General features: G+C 39.7%; 1 protein-coding gene across 5 annotated transcripts in view; it reads right to left on the bottom strand.

Annotated features, from left to right (window-relative positions):
- Positions 1-5,161: 5,161 nt before the first annotated feature.
- LOC117532877 (plexin-A1-like) overlaps positions 5,162-14,309 on the bottom strand; it is a 294,410-nt gene continuing 285,262 nt past the window's right edge. For all 5 annotated transcript variants that reach the window (XM_034196449.1, XM_034196453.1, XM_034196451.1 and 2 more), the window contains exons 32-33: positions 13,503-13,653; positions 5,162-10,121 (exon numbers count right to left, since the gene is read on the bottom strand). In XM_034196449.1, the coding sequence (XP_034052340.1) occupies positions 10,026-10,121; positions 13,503-13,653 (247 nt within the window). In that variant the 3' untranslated portion in view covers positions 5,162-10,025. The remainder of the gene's footprint in view (positions 10,122-13,502; positions 13,654-14,309) is intronic.

Here is a 14,309-nt window from a genome sequence, read left to right as displayed (position 1 = left end):
CCCGAGGGCGAGCCCCGCTGTTCGCCGTCATTTTTCTCCCGGGTTGTTGTGATCACATGACTGACAGGTCACTCTGATAGGCCAGAAGTCGGTTTGATTGCATTAGGGCTCGATTGCTTATCCTGTCTGAGTAGCCCCGATGATGCGGCATCGCAATTTTGGACATCGAATTGTATACACCGAATTTTTTGACGTCGAATTTTTTTCACTTGAATTTTTGGGATCTGAATTTCAACATTCAAATTTTTTTCACTTGAATTTTTACATTTGTATTTCATATAGGTAAATTCGGAGCAAACACATTCAGATACATGATTTTCAAAGTAATTATTTTCAATGCTATAAATTCGGTGTCTAATAAAATTCAAATACTTCTGTCTCTTGTTTGCTTCCATATTTATGTTCTCACTTGTGGTGTGTGAGTGAGTGAGTGTTGAGTGAGGGGGAGAGGGAGAGGGACTGCCCTTTGTACAAGTAGCTGTTGCTGACAATAAATAATGTTATTATGAATACATTTGCCTCCGAGTCCTGCATGAACTGTACATAGACTGTATTTTAACATTGGTCATATGGTGGTACTTGGAGAGCCAACTATTTTCTCAGGTGGTACTTGGTGTAAAAAGGTTGAGAACCACTGGGTTAGACAGTTTATTGAGTGTTTGTTTTGTTACTTTATGTATTCAGTGTGTTGTTACCTGATTACATTAAAACACTTTATTTTGATACTTTGTTTGTCTCTGCATCGTGCATTTAATTCCACACCTTTGTACAGCCTTAACACCCACCTTTAAGGAGGAGGTTATAATAAGGTTCTGATTGTAATTACCCAAAAATGATATGCCAAACATATTTCCAAGAACTACATTTAGTCTCATATCCAACCTACAAGAAAGTAGCCCTTTTCGATACTTTGATCTATGTGGCATATTTTGAGAGCCAATCTCATGGTCCGATCAGGCTATGTATGCTCAGGATGTCTGATTTCACATATAATTACTTATTTTGTACCAATTAAATTACCAAAAATAGCCTATTTTGGTATGAATATCAGCCTATACATACATGCTGTCAATATAATGTTATAAAAAAAACATGTTATTTTAGGGATTTTGTTTAAAAATCAGGAAAGAATGTAATACACATGAATTATAGCATGGTTTGAGGGTGCTACACTTCGTGAACTTCGCACAAAGTACAGCAGAGGCTGAAGGGAATGTCTTGCAGGTATATGGTCATAAACCAAGTCATTGGAAAAGTTAAACCTTTGACCAGATGAGAAGTTCACGGGATCAACAACGTTATTACAATTCCTCCTGAGGGGAATATCAATGTCTGTACCAAATTTCATGGCAATTGAAGAGTTGTTGAGAAATGTAACTCAATGTAACTCAACTTGTGTCAACCTTAAAATGAAAAGTCATTAGATCACCAAAGTCATTACAATGTGTCCTCTGGGCACCATGGACATTTATACAACATTTCATGGCAATCCATCTCACAGTTGATGCAATATTTGTATGGTGGACTGACCAACATACTGGGTGTTTCTCAATGTCGAGTGCGCTTGCTTGGTAGCACATGTCTTCCGAGTCACTTGCTTCAGAAGCGATGCAAGAATACTTCCTGGCATTCGGAAAACGAAGAGTGGAACAGGCTAGCAAGTGTGCTGGTGTGCTTCATGTGAGAGGCCCCGCCTTACATTTTCCGCCACAGATTTGGGGAAATTGGTCCGTGCGCAAAGCATTGTGGGGATTTTAAGACCGGAGTCTACACATGTGCAGCCTCGACATTTCTCCAAAAGAAGTACGCCGGGCTCGGTAGAATTCCAAGTATGCTGGACATTGGAACAGTCCTTCGGCGGCACTCGATGACGTAGTATGCTTGAAATAGTGGCTCTGGAGCAGCTTTACTCGACATTGAGAAACACCCACTGACAGGTATTTCTCCCCAGAGCTACGGCGCCAGCATGAGCGAAAAAAGTGGATAATGTATTTTGTCTTGTTTCTCATTGGACACCCCTACAGATTATTTCAAGTGATTCACTGCTGATTTAATATACAAGTGTGAAATTGTGGATAAATGTAAGATGCATCAATCCTGGACAGTGTTACAACATTCTGTTGGTAGTGGACAATTCTGCAATAAATAAGACTGAAAGTAAGAAAGAGGAGGTGGTTAGGAGTTCACGACCCCTTTACAGTTAATGTTGGCTTTTTCGGTTCTAGATTTTCCTTTCCTTTAGAATAACATTTGTTTGCATTGAAAATGTACATTTTGAACCAACCAATTTGTGTTTTCCCTTTAACTATGCTCCACCTTTCAAACAAGTCACAATACAATCGGGCCAGTAGTTCCATAATCCTGCTAACAGATAAACAAAGAGAACAACCAACAAACTAATTCAACAAAAGCACAACTTCCTTGGTGGAATGAGCTATTTAGAGGAGTCTTGGAACATGAAAGGATTTCATCTTTGGATTTTGTTAAATTCTAATTTCCCACTAAGAGTCTTTCTTCCAAACACATCAGGAATATATAACACTTTCTTATTTACTTAACAGAGTTGTCAGACACAGGAGCTAATGTCATAATGAGGTTGAGTAACTTTTTGCCTTTGGAATCAGTGATTACTTAAATGCATTCAAGCTCGCTTACATTTAGTTAGTTCTCCAGCACATCCAGACATGCACCACACAGTCCCAATTTAGCTGTGCATTCATTTGACGGAGAAGAAACAGTCGGAGTGGACGTGACTGTCTGCTGCCCTGATTCTGATCTTCTTATTTCCCCTGCTGATCCTCATCTACTGTGGCTTCGTAAAGACAGAATGACGTATAATTAACCTGCTACCTCCTCCCAGGGAAACCAGCTTCTATCCTGCTTTACCTGCTCCCTCTCTTACCTCTTGTTGCTTTTACTCTTATCTTTTCTTTCCTCTCGCCCATCTGTAATGCTCTTCTCCCCTCTGGAGAAACAGAGGAGTCTTATCGCAGCTTAATCTCCAGCTGAGAGTCGGCGGTGTGGGGCCAAAGCCAATGTGACGTTATCGTTTATTCTGTGTCGAGGCATTTTAGAGGACGGCCGAGTGTTTGTGTTGAGTGGTCGGGGTGATTGAATTGCCAGAGAAGCCTCAGGGCGCACAAACAGAGAGGGAGAAGAGGACAATAAAAAAGTGATTCTTCACAACAAGCACAATTCAAACATGGTAATCTGATGCCCTGAGATATTTGAATATGAAGTCAGACATATGGGCTGCATGCGATGGGAGGGGGTGTCTGCTGCCTGTGAGAGATGTGTGCAACCCGTAGCTTTATCTAACCACTGCTGTGCTCTACTAGTACCTACTGTGACAAGTGCTACAGCAGGGAATCTGGGTAATATGCAAGAGGCACATTTAAAGGAGAGGATGGAGAGAAGAAAAGGGGTGGGAGAGAAACTCAAGCGGAAACTTACTCAATGTTTCTCTGAAGTAGCAGAGTATAGTATAGAGAGGGAAACAGCTCCGAGATAGGAAAGAGAAGAAGGAAACAAAGAGATAAGAGAAACATTTCAAATGCAAAGTCACCATGCAGGGGCTGCAATAAGAGTTAGTCTGAAATGGCCCAACAGGTAGAACACAAATGGCACTTAGGAGGATAAAGGGAGGTCAATCCCCTTCAGAACATACACGCGGTGTCTGTGATATCCAGGACACATCCTCTCAGGAGGTCTGAATCTTTCCTCTTTATGTTTTTGTAATGGACTTTTTAATTTGACTGATGGGTTGCCTGTCAAATGGCCTTGTTCCCGAGGGGAGGGTTTGACACATTTAAATGTTACATTTTCTAACTTGCGATGGACAGGCTGAGAGACGCGGGGAGATATCGGGACTTGATCTACTTTGATATCATTTACTCTTGGAAGGAAAAATAAAATGTTGTGTTATGCTAATTTCCAGGTCCATATTTGTATTTTGTGCCTCTACTGTTTACATGCTTTAATGTTCAAACAAGTGCTTTATTTTTCTTATACTGCCTGTGCTGCAACACCTCTTTTTTGTGGGAGAAAAGTTCCTTTGGAGGGAACTTTAGGATTTTAGCCTTTGCTGACCATATAGGCTACATGCCAAGAAACCTACTGTATATGGGGAAACCCCCCAAAAAGTACAATAAAGTACAATAGGGCCTCTTTAATATAAATCACTATAACTGAGGATGGTCTGAACTCACAATAGATTGTTAATCACTAAACAATATGTTTTTCATCTGGGCGGAAACGTATCTTCATTTAAAATGTAATATATTTTTCAAAGATATGCCGACTAAATTTCAGGCGTACTCCTACTCTTAGCAAAACCCAGCAACACATATACATTTCTTGTGTCATGCAAATATTTATTTTTTAACTAGCCTACAGTACTTGGTTAGATTAAGGCATCACATTTCTTTCTTGGAAAATATAAGGATTTTGGTTAAAATAACGTTGTGATGTTACGTGACAAATAAGTCAATGCGTGTAACTATGAAAATTGCGTTATGGAATTGACGTTGCAATTAAATCTGATTTTAGACAGTCCACAAAAGTAGACTACAGGGTAATATACCAACATCTTTTATTTATTTTGTTATCATCAACTCTTCCATCTTGCTGTATTTTCCTAAACTTTTCGAAATACATCACAAAATGGAACAGGTTCAGTCTGAAGCACATTTTCTATCACACTGCCTTCATTACTGCTACGTAGCACTCATACCTGACTGTGATTTAAGGATTCGCTGGTATGGCACTCACTGGGACAATTTCAGTCTTTTGACATGGATCAGGAATTCAGTGGATACGGATGAGTGATTGTACTCTTGAGACTGAGCTTTGCGTCTACCTGTCTCGCTTCATGCAGACATTTCTGACAGTTTAGTCTGAAAAGTAGGGTTTTATTATCTTTTTCTTTCTTTTCTTTGTCAATGTCCACATCAACTTCACTGGTTAGAAGAAGGGAAATCAAACAGAAGCAGTTTTACAAGAATGAATAAAGTACAATGATATTTAAGCCTCACATGGGCTGCTTTTGATCGTTCTAAAGTTCTCTTGTGGTGACATGCACTTAGATTTACTTGAAACTTGCTACAACTTCCACAGGGTATGTATAGGGATGGGAAATGGGAATAAAAACATCAGACGAGACAGATTTAGCAAAAAACATGTTTAATCTCTCCTTGATGCGTGTCTATTTACAAGTAATAAATCTGCAAAATAGGAAAGAGCAGGATATGTACACAGGCGTGAAACAGCCAAAACCTGTCACAGCAGCTTCAAATCTGAAACTCTTAAAAAGGTATCAGAATTCATAAAGTATTAAAACTCTGTAAGGTATTTTTTTTTTTTTCTAACTCTCTTCTTTAATTTGTGGGTGATTTTTTTTTCCCGTCCTATGCTTCTTCTCTGAAATGTACTTAAATTAAAGTGAACTCAGCAGGTGAGGCAGCCGGAGAGAACTGGAGGGATGAGAAACTGAACGTTGCTGTTGTGGAGGATCATAAAGGGCACATTGAGTATTAAAGTTGTGCGTTGGAGTGTTTATATGGGTCTGAGGAGGCACCATGTTGGAAGGTGCAGCACATACTGAAAAACAAGTACATTTCACACACACGTCAGAATATATTTAGACATGGCTTTCGGAATATACCAAACATTTTTGTTGGTTCCCTGATGTATTATTAATTTTTAATCTAAAGAAAAGTTTAACGTTTTTAAAAAACACTCCTACTAACTTTCTTGCTGAGAGTAAGATAATAAAACTACTGTCATATCTGTATGCTAAATTGCAAGTTATAGCTACGCTAAGATTAGCTTAGCTTTGTAGTACAACTAGATGCAGGGAAAAAAAAACAAACAAGGTCTTTCTTAAAGTAAAAAAACCCAGCTAAAGTGTGTCTACAAGCTATAGCTAAGCAGTGCACGTGGTACACTTTTCTTAACCTTCCAACATAAATAAACTAGCTCCTTTTCACTGTTTCCAGTCGTTATGCTAAGCTAGCTAACTACATCCTGGCTTTAGCCATACAGTTAACGGACAGTTATGACTCTTGGTATTAATCCTCTCTACTTGGTAAGAAATAAGTGTTGTTGCTCTGAGCATTAACAACACATTTTCTTTTAACCATCCATGTTTTGTTTTCTGTCTAAAGATATACTTCCCAGCACTTAAATATACCCTTGGCCATGGAGGTCTGCACTCTACTTACATCTTTCTTGTCCACTTTTTCTTCAAGAGTAGGATGATAATTAGATTAGATTCAACCTATTGTCATTACGTAGTACAGGTACTATGTAACGAAACGGTTTCTCTGCATTTGACCCATCCTAGTGTTAGGAGCAGGGGGCTGCCATTATTACGGCGCCCGGATAATGGCTCCCTCAATCTATATTTTCTCTGCATGTTAAACCCTGTTAAGTAAATGTCAGGTTGTAGTTAGCCTTGCATAAGGGCTAAAGCAGGGAGGGTTTCAAGTAAGGTGACACACATTTTGTTATAATAATTAATTATTAATAATAATAATAATAATATAAACACAATTTTTCTCGACTAGTCACTGTGCGCAAAATAGTTTCATGTCACTTTATACATAACATTTGACATCATGTATGCTAAAGGGTAAATAAATGGGTTCGCTTAATTAGCCAGCATTTAACATTGCATATTTTTGAATATATGGACAAAGCCGGGTTAGCTCTTTCGTTTTGCGCACTAATCTAGGCTAATCTTGTCCTGACATTGGATTACTTCTCATCTCAGTCTCGGAAAGAAAGTAAATGAGCACATTTCACAAAAATATTGCACTAGTATGTAACACTCTTAAAAAATACATGTTTTTCAGTATGGGAAGAGCCAGACAAGGCAGTGAACAGTTCTGTGTTCGCCAATCATCGAGAGAGCCTTTTCCTCCACCCCCCTCCTCCCTCCTCCACCACTGTCTCTTTCTGTGTAGAAGTCGAACGCCACAGATGCAACGGAATTTAAAATGAAGCAGTACCATGGCCTTCAAAGCGCTTCCTCTGCCATGCCTAAGTCTTTTTATCTTTTACCCCAACAAGTGTTGAAGCAGAAAAAAAGAAGCAAAACTAAGAAACAAAGGCACCAGAGAACAAATGGGCCTCCTATCGTGCCTTACTGAACTTTTTTTCACATTACCTCACTAACTAAGCCTCATTACTGTTTGCACACCACTAAAATCATTGTCACAAATCTCCATCAAAAGAAAAATGAAGCCAGTGATATGCAGTGAAACATCGAAACAGAGGTCCATGTCATTCATACAAATTGAACAGTTAATGAGTTGTACATGGAAGTAACCTCAATGTCACCATTCATCAAGCATAAAGACACTTAATGACGTCAAAGAGTGGGGTATTTAAATGACTATAGCTGAGTGATCAAATCAATTAGCGGAAGAACTGAATAGCAGGTGGATCAAAAATAATCTCTTGTCATGGAGATGTTCTCCTGATTTGAATGGATAAAGCTTTGGTCTGTATGTTGTTTTACCCTGTGTACATCAGTAGTTCAAGTATTGGAGCACATGCAGTACATTTCTTTCGGTCCAGACACATATTTGCTGTCAGATCAAAACACAGCACGTTGATGAGAACTAGAGGCTAATACCTAAAGATCTGGATTTTTAAAGGGTTGTATAATCATTTTAAATCTATAGGGAAATGATTGACTTTTAAACCGGAGTTTACATTTGACAGCAGGTGTACTCACCAGAGTACTCTGGTGAGTACTCTGGTAAGTACTCTGGTGAGTACACCCCGACAAAAAAAGGAAAAAACAAAGAAGGCGATGGCTTTAAAATGTGCTAAAGAACTGCTAGCTACTTCTACGGTTAATGTCACTTGAACAAACAAAATATGTATTATTTTGAATATAACTTATCAACTACTTTTAAACAACTGTTTGGTTTTTTAAGTTTACAATTATTCCTTGAGTATGTGAATGTACCATCAGAGAACATTATATTTATTTACTATCTTGAAATGAGCAAATAATCCAATATATGCTAGTTGGATGCGATAGCATTGGGAAATGACAAAACAGGAAGTGAGCAGGTCTTTAGTGAAAGTGCTTGAAAGCTGGGAGTTTTCTTTTGATTCACTGCAGTCACAATTTCTATGTCAGAAACAACTGGCATTTTTCAGCAAGGTTCCTGATGCACCTGCAGAGCTCTTTTCTATCTGATCTGGACTGAAACAGAGGAGTCTGGTATCAGCTGATTAAAGACTTCCCACTGTCTCACATGGGGGAACACAATCAGAGGGAAGCACTGAGAAGAGGAAGGAAAGGAAAATCATTTTGAGGCACCTGTAACAGTTTCCTTGAAAATCGTGTTGTGCTGCATTTGATCCTACATTTGTCACTTTTTTTGCTATTAGTTTTTCTAAACCAAACATTCAGGGATAAGTACAGGAGTCGTAATCTGGTTATTCCTATCTCTTGTTTATGAATGTTTTTTGAAGCACTGCAAGGAAATGTGGACCCATTGGAAAGAAACGCTGCTTTTTGTATCCTTATGAAACGACGAAAAGGAAAAGAAAAGAAAAGAAAGGCCTTCAACTGGTACAAACACACTTAAAACCACATTCACATTTCAAAAGTGGAACCTTGAGCTTTACCGTTTTTACCAGAAAACAAGTCAGATATGAGACAATACTGGTTCACCTTCTTCTGCAGACCTTCGTTTTCGGCGTGCACACATTTTCAGACAAGAGAAGCCGACAAGATGAAGAAGCTGGATTCAACTGTTCATATGACCACCTGCTGCCTCTAAAGTTGTTCCTTGCTTCCACAAAATGACTTTACTGTCATTTCAATCAGCTAAACCAGGCCTTGGTGTATTTGGTTCCTCTAAAACAAGCACAAAGCACTGAAGGGTGGTCGGCTCACGTACACCAATTGTATTTTTACTACCTTAAGAGCCAAGAACGTAGCACACAAAGGTCCCAGGACCTCATGAAATATAGAAACTGTCTGTAATATATATATTTTTGCCATTTACCTATTTTTAAACTCTCACTGTCAGTCACAAAGCATGACAACATTTTTCATCATAGCACATTTCATCTAACGAAAAAGAAGTCTCTTTGCACTAAACGACATTCAAAGTAAAACATGGCACAGGACGACTTTTTCCTCTTCTTTTCATAATGTTTTTTCTTGGAAATATCAAATCTTCTTCTCAATCTTTTGTACATTAAAATGGAAAACATTTTTTCTTCAACAAAATGTTTTGTATTTATATATCTATATATATATATATTCATATATCCTCCTCTCTCTTTTGATTTAGCTTTGTTGTGCAAATTCAGCAGTAACACAAGTGGCACAGCACTGGGGAGAATAGCCAGTGGGGGGGGGGGATCAAATGCAGAGTTATGAAACTGAACATGTTCTTTGTTAGACTTCAGTGGATTTCCTGTGGATAGAGGGTTGGAGAGTCCGTACTGGAGGAAGTTTCCCTGCAAAGTAATTCCTTCTGGTTGCTCTGCAGTCGCGGCAGCTTTATATATCCTGGATTTTGATTGGTTCTCAGTCTGAACCGTAGCTTTAAGCTGTGGAGAGCTACTGGCTTTCCCATAGCTTTTTAGTTTTATATCCAGCTCGTTGAGTTTTTGGTCACCAATGTGCCTGTTCCGGTCCTGATTGGGGCCAAAGTGCCCAACTGCTGCACCCGTAGGACTCTAAATGTGATGGGGGCCATGATGAAAATAAGCGCTCTCCTGAGCTGAGGTCCATATCCACTGTGGGTGCGCTTGATTTGGTTGTTCGGGGCTCAGAGAAAAAAATAAAAGCCAACCCTTAGTTCCCAACTCTGCTATCTCTCCAGTGTGCTGCTGCTGGCGTCCCTGCAGTCTTTTCCTGCTGCCGTTGTTTGTGAGCGTGATGACGACAGACTTCAAATGTAGAGGTTTAAAAAATGTCACAAGGTTGTCAGGGAAGGCGTGTTGGTTGGCCAGTTCTCCCCTAGCCGAGGCATGCTATTGGCCGGTCCTCAGCTAGCCAGCGCCATGGTGTCAATGACCTGTTCCAGCTTGCCGCGTAGCCGCTGTCTGCGCGACTGCTCGTCCTTTTGTAACTCCGACAGGATCTGGACACAAATATGGATTAAATTACATTAAATCATGACACAATAAAGAAATACTATAAGGTATATTATTTAAACATCAATTACTTCATTTCATGAGTTACTTATTTACTATATCATTTCACCAGTTAATTTAATTACTTCAGAAAAAAAAGTACAAAAACTAAGAAGACATCTATATACAAACGTACACACAACTTGTGCAGAATTATAAGTTGTATGCTAACTAGAAACCCTATGAGACAACGAGGGAACCAGCTGCCCACACAACGTTTTTAGCATGTTAGCTTCAGTTAGCATTGGACCGATTAAACTGCACAAGTAGTGGAACTTGCTTTATTTTATCACGACCCCCTCCGTCTCACCCTTTATTCCACCAGTACTATTTATGCCTAGAGCTGCATTCACATGATACGCAGAAAATGGCTATGCACTGACGTTGTCGTTGTGTTTTTTGAAAAGAGCGGTGCTGCCAACTTGGCGGAAGCGCTATCCTCGTAGCTGTGTACTGCTCGAACTTCTTCCTGAGGGCACCGTTCAAAGTTCAATTTATGTCAACATTGACCTTGTTCACCACCGACCTTTCGACATGCAATCAATCAGACAGCTGTAAGTAGCGGTGCTAGCTAGCAGGTGAGGTAACGGTACAAATGAAACTAACAGGATGTTTTCATCGCACGACTATGCTCCCAACCGTGCGTTGAGAAAATAGCCAATCGTGTATCATGCGAGTGCAGCCTTAGTCTGTGAGAATTAGTGAACTGATCGTTGAGTATATTTTTCAGTGGTTAAAGCGGCAGACTTGAATTCATCTAGGTCCTTTCTCAGTCTTTGGATTGTTCTTTCGCCGTCAAAGCACAGGGTGAGTATTTGTTATACAAATGATTATTTTGTGGGAGAGATATTTATTTTATCCCTTATTTCAATCCTATAGCATGGAGCTTCTTAACCCCAAATGTGTTGTTGCTTAGATGCACCAGCTTTTCTGCGCTCTGCTGCTTATTTCAGTTTCTCTGTAAGTGATTGCATTTCAAACTGATGCTGACAACATGGACAAGGTTGGCGGGGGAGGGGGGGCAGGTGTGAGGGCCAGCGGGATTTCTATAATGGCATATTAATGGGAGTGTGTACAGGAGTGTTTTGGCATCTTATTAAGTATGACATCAACAATGGCGGGAGGAGCTGTTGCAGTGTTTGAAAGAAATACTGTACTTATGTGTGCGACATTCTGGTAAATGTGTGTATGTGAGTTATTAGGCATGCTTGTATATATTTATGCCTGTGTGTGTGTGTGTGTTAGGTCAGGGCATGTGGTAGAGGCGATGGAGACCGTGCAGCTGCCTACATCTGGATAATAGGCTTTAATGAAGGGGAGCAGTTGGTTTGAATGGAGCCAGCTGCAAGCAGCCAGCATAACAACTGTAATACTGTTGCTATTGAGGGATGGGCAGGAGGAAGGAGGAGGGGTAGTGGCTGATGGAACCTTTCACTAAATAAAAGCACGATAAAGTTGAGGAAAGCAAAGGTTCATGTGGGAATAGATTTGCCTATAGGGAACAGGAAGAGGGTAGAAGTCGAGGGTGGGATATTAAACGCGGTGAATTACGGTTTCAGAATGTACAGCGATGGAAAGGAGGGAGGATAATAACCAAGTAATTAACATGTTACATCTTGTTCGTTAAATACTTGTAAAAAAATGCATGCAAAATGCAATAATGATCATTGTGCCCATTGTTGCGATAGCCCATTACTTCATAACCCCAACACTCAGTCTCATTGGACCAAGCGCTCCATTAGTCCTAACAAAGGTTGTTCTGAAGGCCCAAAGCACCAAGAATACACACTTTTTGGATTATTTTCTCCTTCTAGCAAATGCAAGATTGGTTAGATCAGGGGTCGGCAACCCGCGGCTCTCGAGCCGCATGCGGTTCTTTAAGCCCTCTACTCTGGCTCCCTTGAGCTTAGACAAAAATAAGAAGGAAATAAAATAAAAATATTTGCAGGACTATTTTGATCTTGTATTTTGAGGTGATACTGTGACACATGAAAAACAAAACGGTTATATCCTGCTACGGTCCCGCACCAGCGCCTTGTCTTGCAGGCCAAGTGCTGTGTTGATTTATTTTAAAGTAGGCGTGTATTTTTGTATTATCCTTATAAGAGTTCTTTGTTTATTATTAGAGGTAAACAGTTTTCTATAATGTAATAAATAATAAATACAAAAAACTGTAGTTTTTGTCTATGATGTAACAATATATACAACTTTATAAGCTATCAAGCCATCAAATATGTGTTGCGGCTCCAGACAAAAACAATTGGTCAAAAAGGTTGCAGACCCCTGGGCTAGATGCATGCATGAGGAGAGGAAGTGGTTATGTTTAGACAGAGGATATCAGAGTAATCCGACCAGAGCACATCTGTTTTTGATACAGCGGTCTGTCGATCACCTCTTTGATTATCAGTGTTTTTATTATAATTTGCCGTCAAAACAAAGGCTTGGTCACCTTTATATATGTGTGTACTTATATGTCTTCTCTTGTCGATGATGTGAAGTTGTAAATAAACCAGTGATAGATAGCAAATTAGTTTTGTTATTTATTCTTATGTCAAATGTCCTTTTCAGTTATTTTTAATCAAACGTAGTTAAAGGCATCCTGTTTTATTTAAATGAATCTGGGTATACTTTAATACTATACAACCAAGATGTTTTTGTCAACAAAAAAAGAGACATTTTGCTAAAGTTTTTATTATTCAAACTACATTTCAGTCTTTTTTTGTCAACAATATTGCATGTTGATGCAATCACAGTTACTCTGTCATTACACCTTCACCTTCTCGACATTGTCTAGTCTTAGACAATTAGTCATTGTTTTTGTTGACCTTATTAACACTGGGAGCGCCCGGCGGAAACTTCAGGAAGTAAATGTGTCCAGCTAAGAAAACTAAAACAAGAACATTTCTTTTGTTTTGTTTGTTTAACAAGACCGCTATGATCAAATTCGTATCAATCTTCTGGTCTAAATCTTATTAAAAAAAGCAAATGAGTGTACACCTCAAAATGACAAACTATTCCACTAACAGATGAACACTGCACACACAATCCTGATTTTGAACCCAAACGTCCAGTTGTAATCAACCAGCAGCAGCTATCGGACTGTGCATGCAAGTCCCATCTAATGAAGCTCCATTAGCTCCATAATGTGGTAAGCTCATCCCCTAATGTGCACCCTAATGGTGATAATTCCTTCCAGCCCTTACCACTGGTTACTTATCAGTGTAATTGAATTCAAATGACCTCATGGCATTAGTCAAAACAAGTAGATGGGGGATCACAGAAAGCTAACCCCGTTCTTTTCCATTCCATTTGATCACACTGGAGCTCACCTCATCTTTGTATTTGATGATGTAGGAGTAGATCTCGTGCAGCGCCGACATACTGTTGAACTGGCTGACGTGCAGGCGGGACTGCTCTGCCAGGTAGGCACTCATGTCCTGATCACTGATGACTGGCATGCGGGAGATATCCGAGTAATACCTAGAGGAGAGGTCAGAAAGAGTTTAATGTCCCGAACCCTTTTTATTCCATCCAAAACTTCACCTACTGGTTTGCAAACAGGCAGCTGGCGAGCACTTTCCATGTTGAATTGATGTTGCAGTATCTTGTTCAAGGACAAGAGGAGTGGACGGCAAAGAAACGCCAAGGAAGTGAGCTGGCAGCTGAAGAAAGGGTTTTGTGGTGGCCAACCGGCGGTATTACAACTTCTGTGTGAGTCACCGTTGTCATTAGGGCCCATTAAGACTTTTCCCATTGACTAACATTGTGATAAAGATGCTGTCTGGTCCCAGATCCCTTGATGATCCGTTTTTTTGTACTAGACTGTCAGGCCATTTTGACTTTGTGCGCCACTGAGCAACTTTCATAGGAATAAACGGGGCCCCGCCTCCAATGCTGTTTCCAGTTCCCTTTATACATGCCTGACTTTCTAAGATTAAACATATATGTTTTTAGTGCAAGTCAGTGTAAGAATATGGGATTTTTAGCTTAAGTTCTTTGTAGTCAGGGAGGGTCCTTTAACTTTGCATGACGCCAGCTTTATATTTGACTACCCTTGTGAGAAATGAAAAATAAAGAGATATATGCCCGAGGCAATAACTGTCTGCTTTGAGTAACACCTCAGGCAAAACTGGTTT

This window comes from Gymnodraco acuticeps, unplaced genomic scaffold (assembly GCF_902827175.1).
Source record: "Gymnodraco acuticeps unplaced genomic scaffold, fGymAcu1.1, whole genome shotgun sequence".
Classification (NCBI taxonomy): Eukaryota; Metazoa; Chordata; class Actinopteri; order Perciformes; family Bathydraconidae; genus Gymnodraco; species Gymnodraco acuticeps.
Note: the sequence above shows the minus strand (reverse complement) of the source record. Positions and strands in the feature narration are given on the sequence as shown.